This window comes from Takifugu rubripes, chromosome 22 (genome assembly GCF_901000725.2).
Source record: "Takifugu rubripes chromosome 22, fTakRub1.2, whole genome shotgun sequence".
Classification (NCBI taxonomy): domain Eukaryota; kingdom Metazoa; phylum Chordata; class Actinopteri; order Tetraodontiformes; family Tetraodontidae; genus Takifugu; species Takifugu rubripes.
The window spans coordinates 3,476,089-3,490,116 of record NC_042306.1 but is presented as its reverse complement, the minus strand read 5'-3'; the positions used below and the strand labels follow the sequence as shown (position 1 = coordinate 3,490,116).

General features: G+C 43.2%; 1 protein-coding gene across 9 annotated transcripts in view; it reads left to right on the top strand.

Moving 5' to 3' along the window:
- LOC101064138 (protein tyrosine phosphatase receptor type M) overlaps positions 1–14,028 on the top strand; it is a 117,514-nt gene that overhangs the window by 40,881 nt on the left and 62,605 nt on the right. For all 9 annotated transcript variants that reach the window (XM_029831375.1, XM_029831376.1, XM_029831374.1 and 6 more), the window contains exons 4-7: positions 3,065–3,143; positions 4,427–4,542; positions 5,530–5,704; positions 10,657–10,950. In XM_029831375.1, coding sequence (XP_029687235.1) covers positions 3,065–3,143; positions 4,427–4,542; positions 5,530–5,704; positions 10,657–10,950 — 664 coding nt within the window. The remainder of the gene's footprint in view (positions 1–3,064; positions 3,144–4,426; positions 4,543–5,529; positions 5,705–10,656; positions 10,951–14,028) is intronic.

Genomic DNA, 14,028 nt, shown 5'->3' with positions numbered 1-14,028 from the left:
TGGTAATTTTTTTTCATGCTTCTATCATCTCTCCACTTCTCTTTTCCTGGTCTAAAAACTAATTTTCACTTACCAATGCACATGACTGCTGGCTGGGGCAAGGTGATTTCACACATGCCTGGCTGTTAGTCTTTCGCTGGGCCTGTTCCACGAGTCCACCAAATGTTAATTGATGCAGAGAGACCCCGTAACCTCCCAGTGGGAGACCGATCCCTCGTGAATTATTTCATTATGGGCTGGCAGTTGTGATCTACGTCTGAGCAGAGGGGGTCCTCTTGCCTGCTCGACACAGCGACCATGATAACTTAGTTAACAAGGGACACCGCTGAGCTAGTGACTGCTGAATGCAAGCTCGGCGCCTTAATGAGAGGCGCATTGACAAAAGGAAGAGATAAGGGATGGACGGCAACAGCAGAGATGGACAAATCTGCTACAGCTTCTCACTGTGCACCACTGCCAGGGCGGTGGCCCTGATGTGTCACGATAAATCACAGGACCGTCTCGTCAGACGCGTGCAGTTGGACTCGAGGGGCTTAATGAGACCGCTCGCTAGCACTCAAAGCACGTACAAAGATCCGTTTAAATGGTTTAATATGTTTTGTTTTCCCGACGTCAGCAGCAGATGTGGACGCACAGATCCAACGGTTTCATGCTCTTTTGGGGTGGACAATACTTTGTTTTCTTTTATACTATCGCTACATCTTTAATAAGACCAACAAGATCCATACTTGAGCAATTCACAGCACCATTATTGCGATGTATTTTAGGAAAGTTAAGCATATGGTGTTTTACCCCCAGATGACAAATTATGCCTTCCAACATGTTCAGGAAAATACCAGGCATCTGTTGCCTTTCAGTGCCCAGTGGAAGACCTGTGTCCATTTGTAAACTTACCAACAAGGCTAAAGGCTATGATGCTAATGTCTTTAGCAACCTGTAGTCAGGAAGGAGACCAGTGCTTAAAATTGTCACTAATTAACAACATGGCAGTAATTATAGGTATCTTTAATTGCATGCTAACCTACGGAATTGTCAAAGGGAAGCCTGATAGTTGGAAATTATTTTTTAATTACTGGTAAGGCTTTTAGTCATCGCATGCCTCTTCAAACCTTTGATAATTACTCTACTGTCAGATGAGCCTTAAAAACACATTTAATTGAGATTGTTGTGCATTTCCCAAGCCGCTGAACACTGAGACAAGAGCTATTATTTCCCCTAAACGCAACACATGATCCGATGTCCAACTGAACGCGGTACACGAGACGAGCGCCCATTATTTACGCTGATATGGAACGGCGCTCCAATAAGAGAGGAAAAACCCAAATGTTCTCATCTGTCTTGATTCGGATGCACTGGAACCTATGGCAGAGCTAATCAATCCTGCTGTAATGTACTACTTATGCAAGTCTCTCAGGAATAGCCCGCGTGGTGAAGTAGACACCGAGTGCTGGGTCCGCCGCACGACTCTCTGACAAATGAGAACGGTGAACTTTTTTTTGTGGCATCAACAGCTTTCATCCCACGTGAATATTTTTGCTCCGAGGGTCAGGACCAATTATGCACTGCACCATCATTGATGTTGGAATCAATTATATCACAGCTATTAGGCAGGCTGACTGATGTCTGTTGCACAAACAAAGGATTTCAATTAGGGAGTGAGGGGCTAGTTCATTTGTCTGGTGGCAATATGTGGAGTGGTTGGCCTTTTAATTTCCTTTAAATTAGCTTGTAATGAGGCCTTAATTGGCACCAAAGACGTTCACTTTCATATTTCACGAGATGGGGGAAAAAAAGGCATTTATAATTGGACACTGTTATCTGAAGGCATCCTGCCTCCCAGATGACAATGGTAGTGATCTCCGCCTTTGCATTCCCGGGCTAAAAAAAGAATCTCACAGAAGGGTGTGCGCTCAGCATCTATATGATAGCTGGATTTTTTTGGTGCAACACTGCAGCCAGAACATATGCATTAGCATCAACCCCTTACTAGAGGCTATATTTGGGGGGTAACGGAATGCAAAGATGTCATCTTATGTGCGTGCCGTGGACAGGGTTTCTAAACCACACCCTGGTTTTCGGAAGGGCCCGGCATTCCAGGACCCGTTTTTATCTCACTGGAGACCCACTCTGACATTCTGCCGGGACCCACCCTCTCTTAGGAATCGCCACCATTTGTTCATTCGCAGAAGCGGCGCCCTGAAATAGAGTTGTGTCACTTTTTCACAGCCCATCAGTAAATGATTTCTGAGCTTCTGTGGTCAGAGATGGCAACAAACGTGTCATCTGAACACTGGACAAAAACCAGCAGCTAAATGCAGCAGCCCCATCGGTGATTTAGTGAAGTTATAGTTTTACGGATGTATGAGTCTCGAGATATTTCCTTTAATCCTTGAAGAAAAATAACGATTGTTAAGCCCGGTAACATCACTTGGATTTGTGAATCTTCCTCCCTCTTCACAGAGAGATTACACTGTCATAATTATCCCTCAAAGTCTTTTTTAATTGGTTCATAAAACAAATCTCCTTGATATTTTCAGTGGATTTTATCTCCTCCCATAATGCTAATGGTTTGGAAATTACTGTCAGAAATTATTATGCTGCTGCCTCATTTCTTCTTATTTGATTGCTTTAGAGTCAACAGCGTTACAGGTGTTTCCTAGCAACAGATATACACATTTTACGAGCAGACACATTTTCATTATTGATTTTTTTGCGCAATTATGTCATTATTTACTGTGCAAACAAAATGTATTCTAACCAACATTGCTGGGCAAACGACTGTTGGCGATAAGTATTGTTGAAATGTTTGCTGAGCTCGTCACGCCATGCGCTAATCATCTCAAGGCAAAGATTTAATTTAATGCTTGCATGTCATAACATGCTTCAATTGTGACATATTGTGTAAATAACATCAGTGGCCTGCAGCTGTGTGACCATCTGCAGCCTGACTAAGAGGAGATTGCATTATGGAGGAGCCGGACTTCTCTCTGCAGCCTCACTCAAGTGCCATTTGAAGATGTGGCCATTTGTCATTGGTGTTATGAGTCTCCTCTCTCCTCCTCAGATTGTGTTTGAAGCCGTAACCTCGGGGCAGCGTGGCTTGCTAGCCATCAAAGACATCGTGGTCAAGGGCCACCAGTGCAGTAAGTTTTTTTTGTTCCTGTCACCATAAAAGAATACCATCAAAGAGCCATTGTCCTTTCCGTGACACCTCCCAAACACCTGTATTGTTGTTATGTTCAAGGCCTCCTCGTCAAACAGGAGGTCTTCAAAATGTGCGCTACATTGATAACAGTAAAACTCCCTCCTCCTTGATCCCTTAGAATTTACGATTATTAGGTCTTCGTGCTCCACATGCCTTGGGGATTTAATTTCGGAGTGGCTGTGGGAAATAAATGCAACGGAATTTGAACTATGTTATAGAAAATAATAAAACAAATAGGACCTCTGCTCTACATTTACTCTCTGAAGGATTTTCACTGAAGCACTTCCTCCCTTAGATCTTCATATTCCCGGTATATTCTTGCTGAATACAAAAGACACATCGCAAAGCTAATGAGCACATAATCACTTGCATTTCTCGGGTGTTGCCCCTTCAACTTGTGGAAAGGCTGCTGCTGAGGGAGGACAAGGATTTCTCAAGATTTCGCTGTCATTACCATCCACATCAGTGTCAATAATCATGTATTCTCTTTCAGAAAAGGTGAAATACACTTACGCCCCCTCAAAAGCACCTGTTTCCCTCAGCGCATTAATAACTAAAGTACCCAGCTTGGACTGTTGGTGTTAATGACACTCTATGGTTTGCATATAGATAACTAAATTCAATGAGAACTTTTGATGTGATCAATATTTCAATGGGTGGAAGCAAGAGTGGATTGATGACTGGGCAATCTGGGTCTTTTTTTTTTCTTTTTTTTGAGTCGCGTCAAAGTAGAGAAGTCAGTCCACATTCTATATATACAAGCACATGGTATTCCGAACACAAAGGAGTAATTACCCCACCGCGTGGTCTATGTCACCCGCCGTCATTACAGAAGATACAGTTGATGGGAAAAGTTGACACTGACAGCTTGCAATTATAAAGGAGGTGCGCTTCAACGTCCTGGATACTGAATATATAGAAGTGAAAGTCTATAATAAATCTGTTAGAATTAGCTTTTGAATCCTGAGAGATCATTTCGAGTCCAGATCTCCTCCGATCTGCCCAATTTTTGGAGGCAGAATGGCGTTTTGTTCTGCATAAGTTAGAGTCTGAGGAGTATCCAAGGCTGGGAACATGTTGATGTTTTTGAAGCAATGCCATTAAAGGACAAAGAGAGGGACACATCGAGCGGTTTCTCTTTATTCGTTCAGAATTATTGATCTTTTTGAGCCTGTCTAACATCTTTGCGTTGATCTGAAGGTCTTTGCATTTTGTTAACAGTGAACACGCCTCACTTTTTGACGATTAAAGGAGTTGAGGTCAACGCTGGGCAGACGGCTTCTTTTCACTGCACCGTCAATGGACGCAAGAAGGACAATTTCCGCCTCTGGCTTCAGGTCTGACTGATTTCTTTCTAGCTGTTTCTATATCAGTAGTTTTGTTTCAATTACAGTTTGTCTGCATTTCCATTAAAGGGTCTTCTGGGCACCAGCTTCATAATTCTCACTAAACCTGGTCTCCAGAATATAATATTAATGTTACACATTGGCAATCTTATTTTGTACTTATGCTAATAAAGTAGGGCTACGAATAACCGGTCATGTGACCATGCACGTCAAGTCCTGTCTTGCATAAATGAGGAAAAATAAGTGTTTCAATTGCACTTTTGTGACATATTTCTGCATCAAAACATCTGAAATTCTTCCTCATGAGAGCAAAAAACCATTTAGTGTTATTTCAGAGGTATTTAAAAATTGTTTTTGCACATTTCTAAGGGTGATTGAATCTATAGTGTGACACTCCATGAACACCACCACACCCATTCAGCAAAAATAAAGAAATAAATCCATCATTACCGTGCCATTACCATGTTAACTGGGAAAATTGTGCACCATGTCCAGCCCTGCTGAGCTGCACAACAGTCTTGGTTTGACCTTGTTCTGAGCAGAGGAGGCAGCACATCTGGCAGTTGGCTCTGCTGCCGTCACACACATGATCAGTAGGGGCATGACGCAGAGTAAAGGTCCCGTGCCAGGTACTCCATCATTTTAACAAACACGTCCTCATTAGCACAGGAGCTGGAAAGCAAACATTAAGTGAAGTCCCCCGATGACAGTAATGAAGAAATATTTCTAATGAACAAATGTCCCCCATCTGCCTGCTGTGAGGGGTGACAGCTGGGGAGAGTCTGCTCTGCATGTGAGTGCGCATGTGTGATAAATGTGTCCCTACCTTCACCCATCAATGGGATCAATAGGACACAAACAAACAAGAGCAGACAAGTACACGCTCAGCCAGACTTGAGCCCCCAAGGTCAGACCACTTTCCTTATTAAACATTTGTATTCAACGTTTGAGACGCACTCGTGTGTTTGTCTGAAACAGGGCATCGGTGGACGGGAGGCCCCGATGAGATCCACTAAACCTTGGAACAACCGCCGTTTCATTGGCACTTTCGACGTGAAGAACACAACAAAGGGCGATTCGGGCCGCTACCGCTGCATCATCCACTCTGAAAAAGGCGTTGGAGTGTCCAATTATGGGGAATTAACCATTAAACGTAAGCATGGAGGCCTTGGGCATCCAAAAACTAAAATAAAACACAGCATGTTTACTAATCCACATGACCTTCTGCGCACACAGCAAAGTCAATAGGACATAAACAGGAAGTGCTACAAATTGTGTTGATGTACATTTCCTCTAAGGCGATGCTAGCTTTTTTATGTTTATTTGTTATGTGGAGGTCTTTAATACTTTCCTGTGTAAAATCTGCCCTTGACTGACCACAGTCCCATCTAAAAAAGATCTCAGAGAGAAGCAGTGGGGGTTTTTAACAGAAGCCTCGCTGATACTTCACTCCTGCAGTCATTTGATAGGAATTTATGGAGTCGTCGAAACCTAAATCCTGCAAGGCCTCACTTTCCTACAGCCCTACAGCCCGGTAATGGCCGCCTATATTTCTTCACCTCAATTTTCTCCTTGTGCTCTCAATTGAATTTATGGCCCGATATTTTTTTCCTTTTTTTTGTCTCCAAGCTTTACTTGATTGATAGGTTTAATCCCGGCTGCCTAGATCCGGCTCTGTCAATCATATTAGAATGGCCGTCCCAGGTACAGCAGGAGGAACGGCGATAAAGTTCTCACTGCTTCAGTGTGTCCCGGGGTCCAGTGTTACACCCCGAGAAAATTTACTACCAGACTGGAGGGTGTGCATAGATTCAGTAACGCAGTCAGTCGTCCATCCTCAAACAGGTTTTGGTTTTATTAGCAGCGATGAAATTGTAGATTTTCTTCAGGTGCAACGGACATTTGAGGCGCTTCTCGAGTGGCTTCAAAGATGGAATTTTACATAGCGTTACAATTCAGGATTTTATTTTCGATTTCAAGTTTTTGCGGAGGTCAGGGTCACTTCGGCAGTTTACCTGATGCTCCGTATCTCCAATCCAAATCATTTATGGAGGAGTGACCATGGAACAATTCAGTGGATTATGAACGTCCTGCACAACAGCCCCCTTCCCCCCACCGCTCATTACCATCCACCGACTTTTTCCCCCTCCACCATGGATATAGGGAATGGTTGATTATCCCAGATAATCAGGTCCGCCTTTCACGCCAGCGTTCAGTCAGATTTATGTGGAAGTGCACTGCATGGACCTCTCAGAGATCCATGCAGTTCCATGCAGATTGGACTGTTCCTGTGACCGGCTCTCCTGGAGTGAAGCCAGCAGTTCTGAAAGGGGGCTAATTATCCCCTGTCCGAGGGCCGGCTCCGTCTTTGGCCTGGTTAGAATCACCTAGAGCCCGCCGTGTGATTCTCTGAGCTCTAGTGAAGTATTCTAGGGCCGTATTAACAACTCAGGGCTGCCGTGGCTCAGTCATGTCAGCACTAATGAGAGCAGCCACCAAAAATCGAAGGTCGGCCAACCGAGCTCGTCATTTTCCACCAGTCACCTCTTCGCCATGCAGCAGCAGATCAATGCTTTACTAACAGCAGCCCAATTAGGGAGATTGTAATGAGGACCTCTTGTATCTCGGCAGAAGAAATGCTGTAGATGTGAGAAGCTAATGAAAGGGTCAATTCTGAATAAGAAAGGAGTAAAAAAATTTCACATTTATTTCACATTTATACAATAAATATGAAACTGGTTCACACCAGTTCCTTCTTTAAACCTTTGATATAATATCCAAGACAGTAAACTGCTTTAGTTCAGGATAAAAAAAACACAAATATATGTGAAAATACAAAAACCTAATATAAATACACAGCGATGTAATGTGTGTGCATTTGCGCGTTTGTACTTTGGCAAGCCGACAGGTGATGCAGTAGAGGAGGACGCAGCTGTTGCCATGCCGTCTGCCTGTCTGGTCAACGTCATGACAACAGCTGCTCACTGACCCCCCCTCCTCCCCCACCACCGCGCGTATGGTCGCCACCGCCATCAGCGCGCCGTGGCCCGTCTCCAGCCAGCACGCAGCACACTTCTGAGACCTTTCCGGGGCCCCGCGACGCTACTCAGGCTTAAATAGCGGGAATTGATTTGTTAATATCCTGAAACGTGGCAGCGCTGCGGATTTCAAACCGGTAATCCTTCATTTTCAGCGTATCTGCTGTAGCTGTTGAACAGCGGATTACTGCACCTACAGGAATCATTTACCCACTGTAAGCTGCTGCTGTAAAGTAGCAACTTTCCAAAGTTGAATAAATAGTTATTACCCCTGTTCAAAATGCTTTATTGACATCGTCACAAGAAAATTGAAACCCGAAAAGCTATTACTCTATTAACGTCACTACAATGACAAAGTAAAGTAATAAATGCAACCTTTTGCTTCGAACAGGATGGGGAGACAGCACAGGCGACCATTACTTCCTTAACATCCCATAATGCTCAGGAAGATATATCAATTGTAGCAGATAATCACCAAGGTGTAGTTTATAAAATTTGCCATCCTGTTTCATCAAAGGAAGTAAGTTGTTTTTTTCCTTGTTAGGATCTTAATTAGTTAACTTGATTAGTTATTTTTTTAATAGAGGTAAAATCCATCTTCGGTTATTTGTACATTCCATCTGCTTCCATGCCTGAAGAGAAAAAAAGGCGAGCCAAAAAAGAAAATCCTCATTTGGCTGAAATAAACTCTTTTCTTGTAGTTAATGTTTTCAAATATTAGAAAGACTTTGAATCCTCTTTAAACTCTGAGGGGCAGTATTCCGGGGGGGGGAATCATGTGTTCCTCCCTGTTGTGAAAATAATTCCGAGCATATTGCTGACTTACTCAGTTCAACTCAGACACAACAACGGGCGTCCACAGAGCATGAAAACTAGCCAGCTTCACCTCACGGCTCAGTGTGGCTCCAGCTTGCTGATTAGTGCCACGCGTTGGTTGAACAGAGGACCTGCTAGATTAGCTGGTTCACTTTAGGTGATGTTTGACAGTCCTGCTGCAAACTCAGATTAGTGGTAGTTTAGGGAGCTGCAACAGGGGTCATCATGGGGTAACCATCTGCTGATGTACAGCTTACAACTCTCTGCAGAACACCTTAGCTGCTGCTAATGTGTCTCCAGACTTCTCCATGACAACTCCATGAGAAGCAGCCAGGCGACTAATGGCATTATTCTGTTCCATGTGGGTGCTCATTAGAGCCACTCAATGTGGCCTCTGGGACGTGTACCTATTGTGGCCCATGATGAGGATGGATTCTTGAGGAGCGGCTCGACCCAGAGCCAAAGGTCTTTGTCGACAATGGCTTCTTTTTTTTTAGCGCAACGTTGTAAGAGCCCTAACAGTCAAGGAAAGGCACGGTTCTGGTTTTTTGTGCAGCGCTGGAAAAATAGGAAAGATTTGTTCCTGAATGAAGGCCCAAAAGGTCATGTTTTAGAAGCACAACTAACTTTATATATATTTATAGTACAGCTAAGCATTATACTACAGCTAAGCAACAGTAACTAATGTTAATATGCAAATATAGAAGGAGAACAGATCTATTGCCAATTAGCAGAAATTTTAAAAACAATTCAAGATTCTAGAAACATTTTTGACTTTAAAACACTTTTCACCTTTTGTGAAAACCTGGTATTAGCTTTGTATTTAAAGACATTAGAAGTTTCAAACAACGCCCTCTGGTTATATAACAGCTTACTTCTGGATGAATCCCGCCGTTGATAGAACTTGTCTGACATTTCAAGAAGCTTCATTAAGACAGACATGGCACAAGGTTTATGTGAGATGGCACAAATACTGGTGACATATGAGAAAAGGTCACCTTCAAGGGTAACACGGAAGGCTGTGTTTGTCTGGTAGATAAAGACGTTTCTGGGAGACACAAACACGCACAATTGAAGTTCAAAGGTACTTGAATTTTCTTTTCTTTTTTAAAAAAAACAACATAATCTGCTAAATAAACACCACCTTTTGGTTAATAACAGGAATTGTAGATCACTTCAAACTAACCCTCATCAGTTTTTGAAGTTTGCTTGATTATGGCCTAGTCTGCCGCATAAATGAAGCTACTACACTCTAACGATCCTACACTGAAGAGTTTTGACATTGAAAACTCTGGTTTCTTTGTTCACTATCACCATGCTGCTGTTTAAAAAAAAGACCAGATTTTTATCATCAAGTTAAGTTTATTTCACCCATAAAAATGGAAATCGCAGCGCTTACACCCACCGTCATGCCCACATAAAATCAGCTAAGTTGAGGGTAGATTGGAAATATCCATACATCAGCCAATAGTTACAGGTGCTGATACAGTAAATTACCATTAATAATAAGTTAGCATTAAATAAACACAAAAGTATTTTTATTTATGTGAAAGTAGTTAAAGGTATACTATGCGATCTTGCCTGGTTTTAGTGCGATTTTATTTTTGTCTCCCATCGCTAGCGTCTCCCCTTGTTGTGCTCCCCCTGAGTACGCTGTGAAAAAGCCCGATCTCGTAAATGTAAAAAAAAAAACACTAGGGGAACAGGCGGTGCACCAAAATATAACAAACCACATTCCAGCCAATCACCAATAAGATGGTTGGATGAGAGGGGCGGAGGTTAGTGCATGTGCTGATATAAATATTAATTTAATCACCGAACAGCTGGAGTTAACGTGGCATCCTAGCTATGTTTGCAATGTCATGAGTTAGGGAAACACTGGGGTGACGGGTGAACTTGTTCTGTTTTGTTTTGAATTGCCTTTGATCCTCAAAGGAAGTGAAGTCCAGCATGATCACTGAGTACCCCTTTAAAGTATCACAACAGCAAGCTAGGAACCCTGTCCGAGGGCCGGCTGAACCACTGCTACGCTTCTGCTTAGGAAAATTCCAAAGCAGGTGGAAACAAGCGGCTACGAGACAGTAGCGAAAGGGTTTACAGGAGTAAATTCAAAACTCGCAGCTGAAAGGCAAAATTGGCCCGTTTATTTTAACAATGGAGTTGCAGACGTGTCTGATTACATACATTTTAAAGCAAAGTCACATTAAGTGAATGGAACCTTGCTAATGTCTAACCGAAATTTCTGTCGCAGAGCCTCCAGTACCGATCGCACCTCCTCAGCTAACTGCTGTTGGTGCCACCTACCTTTGGATTCAGTTGAACGCCAACAGCATCAATGGGGACGGCCCGATTATTGAAAGGGAGGTGGAATACCGCACCGTGTCCGGCACCATGTACGACCTTCAGCCCGTCGACAAGACCACGCACAAAATCGGCCACCTGGATCCCGACACCGAGTACGAGATCAGCGTCCTGCTGACCAGACCTCTGGAGGGCGGCACCGGAGCCCCTGGGCCGCTCCTGAGGGCCAAGACCAAATGTGCCGGTGAGTCGATCGTAAAGATTTGAGTTTCTGTTACCATCATCCGAGTCAGGCTTAGGGAAATGAACTGTTAATACTTTCAATTTTTTTAATCAAGGGGAGCTCAAGACACCAGAGTGCACTTAAAGTTTTGCTAAATATATAATTCGACATAGTTTCAGTTGAGGGAAAAGTGGTCGTGATAATCACATGTGGCGAAGTTGGAATATCGTCACTACGTGTACCTGCAGTGAAGGCGGAGCTGGATCTTTTACACACAGCAGCTTTCTGTTAGTGAACTCGTAATTTACATCTTAAGATGTTAATTTACAAGTTAAAATTAAACAGTTTAAAAAGTGTCCTGTTTTTATAAATGCCCTTACCGATCTAATTCACACGTTCACGTTGTGTCCATAGTGGCTGCAGCTCCGTTGTGTTGCTCTAATAGCAACGGGTTCGAGCCCAAGTGGTAATTGCTCAGCATATACCATTTTCATTCTATTTAAAAAATTAGCCTTGATCTATCCATAGATCATTATTATTCGTGACGTCCAACTGTCGCGTTTGATTTGCGCCTAAATCGAAAAAAGAGAGTTCTTAAGCAGCGAAAACAATCGTGGTTATATGTTATAAAAGCAGTTGATGGAAAAATGACTGCCTCTTTAAATAACTTGCTATTCGGCTCGGTTGTGTCTCGGTAATTTTTCTGATTTACTGTATCATTAGCTCAACGCTTGAAACTGCCCCGTGATTACGTTGTTCAGTCTCGTTCTCATTTCGGAGACCTGCTGCTGTTCTAATTCATCAGCAGCCCAGATATTGATTGAAGCTCTGCGCGACCTCGGGGTGGAGTCAGAACTGAATTCAGAACCTTAGAAGTGACTTTCGAAATACTAAACACCACCAGAGCACTTGAATGTTAAAAGACTTTACATGTGACTGTTGTAAAAATACAAGATTTGAATCTCAGAAATAGTTATCAGTAATGCACATTAACATATATCACAGGTGTGATCCTCAACTACAGTATAGCGGTATTATATGATGTATGCTTTGGGGGCAGATCTATCCAGACCACAAATCACTCTCTCAGTTTCACCTTTGTTGGATGAACATGAACGGTTGAATGCTGACTTTTTAAATACAGTGTATTTACCATTGTTAATGATATTTGGACTTATGCAGAGGGTTTCTTCCAGGCTAATGCTCTTCATTGTATGGGCAAAAGTTCTGATGAAGACTTTTCCCCCCAGATATCCCCACATCCTCTCTTCTGCAGAGTTTCTGGGCTATTTTTAGCCCAGCTGATGGGGACAAATGTCCCTACCTGCTCGGCATTAAAAGCCAGGCCCCGCCTGCGCCGAGGTCCCGACCCTTCGGCCACCCTGCCGTTCACAGTCAGGGAGACCGATGGAGCCGATTCCCGATGTGTGTTTGAGGAAGCGGTTCTTGATCTTGTCCAGTTTGTTGTCCCGCTGACAGGCTGGTTCTCAGCACAGCCTCTAATTGAACAGTAAAGGCCGGCAGGACTGTGGGATATGGCACTGCTGGTGCAGACGGACCGCAGACACGCTTCCCTGAGGTGCTAATGAAAATCTGGGGCCACTTTTGAGCACTGTCTCCCACATAATTATTCATCACCATGTCTCCAGCGCTCAGGCAAACTGAGCAAACGGTTGTGTTGACACAGAATGTTTTAAATCAGTGCTGCAAAAGGCTTTTGGGGATCATTTTGGAGGTTCTTAAATGAGTCAACAACAGCTTGCTCTGTCCTCCATCACTGTTAGTTTCAACAAGCTGGACACATTTATTGGGCCTCATTTGACCACTGTAATTCAAGGGGGGAAAGGTGGAAATTCTTTTGGAGTTTGTGTCTGTATGAAAAGGTTCATACTGCAGAGTTGTCAGCTCTCGGTGAGTGCTACTTATACGAAGATACTTATATTATCCTGTGCTGCCCCAGTATCACAGCGGGGGGGCGGCGGCTGGATTTCAGCTACAGCGCTGAGACAACAGCTCACACAGAGGACCCATTTCCAGCCAGCATGAGGGAGGCAGTGAAGTAAGTGTCACCAGAGCTGCTCATCAGCAGTCTTAGTTCGGCTTCAGGCTCCTGCAGAAAAGCTGTTGCTGCAGCGTCTTTTTTTTTTTTTTTTTTTTCGCATATTTCCTCTAAAATTCTAACATTCACAAGTATTTTTCTTAGCATCTTTGCAGTACGTTGAAGGTTTTTCCGACTCATTTTGCTGTTTTGCCAATGTCTTACTTCAATAATCAGCTAGCTTCCTTATACCAAAACCCTACATACTACTATACTACTACTGTATATATTACTCTTATTTATGGTGCAGCAGACTCGATTTGACACTTTGCTGGCACCTTATGATGGTATGTAATGTCTATGCTGGGTCCAAACACCTGCTGTGACTTCAGCCTCTGCCAAGTTCACATCTCCGTCTATAAGTTATCTCCATCTGCGCTCTGATACCACGTGGGAGTGGTCTCATCTGTTTGTTTAACTTTGCCGTTCTATTGCTCCGACTGCGATTGAACACAGGAGAATCAACATTAATCAGGGATCATCCCTCGCCTAAATGCTCATTTAGAACAGGAGCGGGGGGGGGCGTTGTGTTGTGTTAGCCCATCCCAAGGTCGAGTGTTCGGCCTCCTGGTGTTTTTGGGAACGTGAGTCTCTGTATGTTTGCAGAAACCAACATTCAAAAGTTCTCCAACTTGGATAAACTTGATAATATCATTAATACCTGGTGTGTGTGTGTGTGTGTGTGTGTGTGTGTGTGTGTGTGTGTGTGTGTGTGTTTTAATGAATCTAATTTATGCTGTTTCTTAATTATAATAGACTTGTGGTGCTGAAAAACCCTTTGGATAATCAACAGTAATTGGTCATGACCCGGTTGGTCCGTTGTTAACGGTTCCATGAAGGGATAGTTTTCTGTCTGTCAAACTTTATTAGCTCGCTGTCAAAGTGCAGATCTGGCTTAACATTTTCTGAAGGTTTAAAGGTTACGGTTCGGTTCTATATCATATTTTGGCTGATATTTGTCTTCACCCATTTCTGACATAAAATCCACATTATAGATAATA